This window comes from Adiantum capillus-veneris, chromosome 14, assembly GCF_014529385.1.
Source record: "Adiantum capillus-veneris isolate H3 chromosome 14, ASM1452938v2, whole genome shotgun sequence".
NCBI classification, from domain to species: domain Eukaryota; kingdom Viridiplantae; phylum Streptophyta; class Polypodiopsida; order Polypodiales; family Pteridaceae; genus Adiantum; species Adiantum capillus-veneris.
This window is the reverse complement of record NC_140944.1, coordinates 85,593,291-85,598,351: the sequence shown is the minus strand read 5'-3', so window position 1 is coordinate 85,598,351 and position 5,061 is coordinate 85,593,291. Positions and strand designations below refer to the sequence as shown.

Sequence of the window (5,061 nt, the reverse complement as noted above, 5' to 3'; positions counted from 1 at the left end):
AGAGAGAGAGAGACACACACACACACACACACACAGAGAGAGAGAGAGAGAGAGAGACCTTCCTCCCCAGGAAGAAACTAAAGAGACAAAAAGAGCAATGAGCATATGCAAAGATGCCTCCATAGTTTGGGGGACTACGCTGTACTTGAGGACAAACTTTGTTATCAACATCTCCATGTCCATGTCCATGTCCATGTCCATGAGTCCATGCATCTCCAAGAGTTAACTGAGTTAAGGCACGATTTACAATGGCAGGGCAATGTGAAGCAAAGCTGCTCGTGATATATTTTGGCCAAAAGAAAGGAGTCATTTCAGGAAGAGACGAGAGAAAATGCAATTCAATATTGAGGGTGAAACGTGGTTAGGTTACAAGTGCTTGTACTGAATTCTGACGTGGACAAGACATATCTTACTATTCCACAAGCCAAGTGGAAAGCAGCATATCAAGCACAGCCACAAGCGTCGGTCCACGTGGCACAGGCGCGATATTACGTGTCGCAACAGTTGCCACCAGATATATAGAGAGAGAGAGGGAGAGAGAGAGAGAGAGAGAGAGAGAGAGAGAGGCTGAAGATGTTTACGCAACGGAGCTTCCGTGAAATGTGTTTGCAAGCCTGAGCTAAGTTAGTGCTGGGAAGGACTCTCTCTGTCTCTCTCTCTCTCTCCGTCCGTCCCTGGAAGCTTAAACACACATTCTCTCTCTACAAATGTACTGCAAACTGCTTACAAGAGACTAGCAAACCTGCAATTCTGATTCCTCACATGGGTTTTGGTCTTCTTTCGCTGGCGGACGATGGATGATCTTGGGCTGTAGAAAGAGGCTCTAATCTTTCTCTGATTAGCTTAGCGGAGGTGCAGGTCTGATGGAGATCTACGTGCGCAAATTTCGGTATTATACCAAGAGCTAATCTCATGCTTTCTAGACACAGGTGAGCAATGTACCATTAGTCTTCACTCTACATTTCAGTCTTTTTTGCCTTTCATGCTGTTATACATTCTACTTTGCTCCATTGATTTGCATATATGTAGCTCTTCACAGCAGTTTTTGTCCCTTGTTAAGGTTGCCCTTTGAATTTGAGTTCTCTGAAACTACAAGTAAACCCTCATCGGAGTTTTCTTTTCCCTCAAGCTCCATCGCTGGAGACTCCATTTGTGACGTCCTGTGCTTCACCAATTGATGACGGAGTGGGGACCCATGGCTTTCTGACAAGCCCCTACAATGCCTTTTACAAATAAATCAGCGTCCAAGCCAGGGAACCTCAGCTCTCCTTCAGCTGGTTTCTACGAAGAGGAATTGCTCACATGGCTTCAATATCCAACAGACGATGCATTAGACAGGAGTTATTTCTCTGATGTTTACCAAGGAGGATGGTCAGCATTGGCTCCAGCCGCCCCCGAGGTGACTGTTAAGTCAAATTTAGAAGTGGATTCTCAGGGAGAGAAGGACCTTCCAGCAGGTGTAGGAGTCAGTACGTGCGAACCACGAAGTATGCCACATGCATCGCATTTGGGGAAACACATGGAGACTACTATGATCTCCAGGTCATCAAGTGATGTCAATGCTGAGGAAGCTCTCGCACAGGGAGCAGCACGAGCTGCTGGCATCTCTTCAGGAATGAGCAAAGGTGTATACAACAATGTGAAAACATTGATGCAACCAGGTACTCCATATCATGCCATCGATGCTTGCAGCAAAGAGTTTAAGGGCCAGCCAATAAAGCCAGCCTTGCCGGTAACTTCGGTGCCGGCCTCAGTTCCCAAGCCGCTTCAAAATGCCAGAAACATGAAACCGAATCATGCGTTCGAGTCATCTCCATTTATTAGAACTAAGCACACATTATCTGAGTCGGCTACATCTTCTTCTTCCAAGAGAGCAAGAACAGAGTATGACACACATTCGCATACACATTATACTGATTCAAGTCGAATAACAGAGGAGGGTATTGGTATCATAGAACAGGTATGTGGAATTTATTGATTGTACTTCACAAGAGAATGTGGGTCCAAGTGTGGCATATATGTAAAGAGCAGCTTGCGCAGGACAAGACGGTGGCTCGGGCTGACCCAAGGTGTGCAAAGACGTCCACGTCTTGCTCTGGAGTATCTCATTCAAGCATGAGTTTAAGTGGCCGGGAGAGTTTATATAGTGGGAAATTCCCGCACAAGCAGGACGACTTGGAGCTTTTGAATGAAGTATGATCAATACCTGAGATTCCTTTACAATATTTGATGTCTTACAACTCAAGTCTTTGTGAGTCCAGGATTATGCTGATGCCGAGGATGATTCAATGGACACGAGAAAGCGGTGCAAGCTTCCTTCAAAAAGAAATAGGGTTGCTGAAGTTCATAATCTTTCTGAGAGGGTAACTCTTTCTCTCTTTTCTCACAAGAGAAAACAACTTATGGCCAAAGAAAATCAGGTATTAAGAATTCCTTAAAGCTGGGTTTCTCTTGGTCCCCCTTAGTTTCCGAGGTATTGGTACATAAAGTGGCAGGTAAAATTGTGTGAATGTGGTATCAGAATGTGTGTTTTTGTCACTTTCTCTTCAGAATATCAATAAATCATTGCAAGGTATTTACAACTGTTGAAAATTATGTTGTAAGACAAACGTGGGTTTTACTCGGGGAAGGGACACTAGTGTATGGGCTCAGGAAAAGACTCCGTCTATGGGTGAGATCAGGCTTCTCGTCACCATTGCTCAGGGGGGTCCTAGTATATAATCATGTCCATGTATCACGTGAGTTCAACAGGAAAATTTGAGCAATTTATCAGTGTCAATCTATTCATATCAACATTTAAACAGAGGGGTTTCTTAAGTATCCGGCGAAGGCATGTTACATAGAGGGGTTCTTAATATTGGACCCCCCGAGCTTTATTGATGACCATACCATCTTTCATCTCACTTGTTTTGCTGATCTGAGCAGAACCGGCGCAACAGAATCAATGAGAAGATCAAGGCTTTGCAAGATCTTATCCCGAATTCAAGCAAGGTCTAACTGCTGTATGATTTTTGTGATTGTATTACTCATTTTCTTCTAAAACTTCTAAAACATAGTGTTTTCAAGGTAATCTGTAGACCGACAAGGCTTCTGTTCTGGATGAGGCAATTGAGTATATGAAGACTTTACAGATGCAGTTGCAGGTATATATGATTAATTGTCTTGCTAAGGTCGTACAATTAACACCATAAGGAAATTGCCCTATGCTCCTCAAAGTTGGTTCTTACATGTATGTGTATGTGCATATGTATGTCCGCATGTGTCATACATTTGTAAGTAGTAACTAGAGATAGAAATACCCAAAGATAAAAAGATGCATCATATATATATGTATGTATGTCCGTATAAGTGTTGGCAGCAAGATAGCACCAGTTTCAAAGTTAATCATGTCTTAAAATGCTTGCTCGAAATGTCGGTGCTTCCGATGTGCACTTTGTTAAATTTTTTGCTTTTCTTCTCAAGTAGAGTTGCTATCATCGGGTGACTGAGCATATGTTTTTTCTCCACGGTGCAGATGGTTTCGATGAGAAACAGTTTAAATGCGTCACCAATGATGATGCCAATGAACCTTCCTCAACCGCTCATGCATATGGCACAACCTCATTCCATTGGCCTTGGAGTGCCAATAGGCCATGCAGCAGGAATGGGGATGGGTTTGGGACTGGGAATTGCAGAGATGGGGCCTTCAACAAATACTACTGTTTTGCAATACCCGGCAGGAATGAGTCAGCTACATGGGATGCCATTTTACGGTGGAAACATGGCAGGCTTTGCCCACATGGGGTTCGCTCAAAACAGGCAGATTCCGCCAACGAGGCTAAACGTACAAGAGGTCTGTTAATGATTGTTTTCATGTATGACTCTAGACCTTATGTATGGTTACGACGGTAAGGTGTGTAACTTTATTGATTGCAGCCTTGTGAACTATCTGCCCAGAGACCTATTATGTACATGCAGCATCAGCAATATGAGCAAGAGCGGACTCTTCTACGCCAACCTTCTAATCCAGAGAGTGATGCCTTGTCTACTGAGCAGGTCTTTGATTTGCTTATGTTTTATGATCAGCACAATTTCTTGGGGATGTGTCAATTCTTTTTTCATGGGATTTTATGCTGTCTCATATCACATGCACCTATTATTCAGTTGATTGTTGAGGATGGTAGCTGAGAAAGGTATTAAATTTGAATATTATTTGCTTGATATGCAGGACGATGTCTCCGATTAAGCAAACAAGTCGTTGTATAGATGTCCTACGGTGCCCATTTACATCATACCATCTTATCATCATTGACTGCAGTCCTCACAAAACAAGTTTGATTGTTCTGGTTTTAAACTCTCTCTCAGGCTGAGTTCATCTAAGAAGGGTGAGCTTAAACTCTGTGTACTCTAATTTGTTGTATGGCGCAATGCAGAGATGGATGAGTCAAAAATTTGACGGCAAGAGGTTCAATTGTCGTACGGGATGGGTCCAATTAGATGACCTACACATAGAGTGTAATGATAGTTATTAACATTTAGCTCACCAGGTAAACCTCTTGCAGGTCAGCATTGCATGTGGAATGAGTAATTGCTATTTAGCAACCCTGGTGGGACATTTCTTACCTGATCATAGCTTGCCATGTGGTCTCTTATCCTAATGCTCTAGCTGAACTGTATCATTTAAAATAAGGTAAATTCGAGCTCCCCGAAAGGTACATTGTACTTAATAATTTGTCTTAAGAATTGTTAGAAAAGCAACATACTCGCCTCATGTCAAAATATATTGACGTTTGGTTGTTAGCAGACATTGTAGAATGTGTGCATCTACACACATGGAGTGTTTTTCTTGTATATTGTGCATGCATGCACGCACACACACATTCATACTCACTACACGCATTGCATAACATAGTAAGCACATTAAGATTTGCACCTAGTATAATCACACTCAGTATATGTGAAAGATCGATTTGGTGCGCACACACATCACTTGTTTTACATAACAATGTAGTAGGCATGTTAACATTGCACTCACTCAGTATAATCATACTCGATTTTCTTTGTAACCATTGATACTTGTAT

At 42.4% G+C, this 5,061-nt stretch overlaps 1 protein-coding gene across 3 annotated transcripts; it reads left to right on the top strand.

The window, feature by feature from the left end:
• Positions 1-563: 563 nt before the first annotated feature.
• Positions 564-4,737, top strand: LOC147442708 (uncharacterized). 3 transcript variants are annotated; one of them, XR_015190209.1, is made up of 10 exons: positions 567-929; positions 1,061-1,960; positions 2,041-2,193; positions 2,262-2,363; positions 2,926-2,991; positions 3,078-3,143; positions 3,515-3,832; positions 3,916-4,035; positions 4,208-4,325; positions 4,413-4,737. XR_015190209.1 is itself a non-coding variant. In XM_086528792.1 (9 exons), the coding sequence occupies exons 2-9, from the start codon at positions 1,220-1,222 to the stop codon at positions 4,223-4,225; spliced, it is 1,563 nt and encodes a 520-aa protein (XP_086384918.1). In that variant the 5' UTR covers positions 564-929; positions 1,061-1,219; the 3' UTR covers positions 4,226-4,737. The 3 variants fall into 3 exon arrangements, 2 of the variants coding, with proteins under 2 accessions (XP_086384918.1, XP_086384917.1); XM_086528792.1 differs by having other exon boundaries at positions 564-929; positions 3,937-4,035; positions 4,208-4,737; XM_086528791.1 differs by having other exon boundaries at positions 4,208-4,737.
• Positions 4,738-5,061: the final 324 nt, after the last annotated feature.

Excerpts from the sequence above, each read along its gene's own strand:
- LOC147442708 (XM_086528791.1), top strand. The coding sequence starts at position 1,220 with ATGCCTTTTACAAATAAATCAGCGTCCAAGCCAGGGAACCTCAGCTCT. Across the intron at positions 2,194-2,261 it reads ACTTGGAGCTTTTGAATGAA|GATTATGCTGATGCCGAGGA; the intron begins GTATGATCAATA and ends TTGTGAGTCCAG. Across the intron at positions 2,364-2,925 it reads TTCATAATCTTTCTGAGAGG|AACCGGCGCAACAGAATCAA; the intron begins GTAACTCTTTCT and ends TGATCTGAGCAG.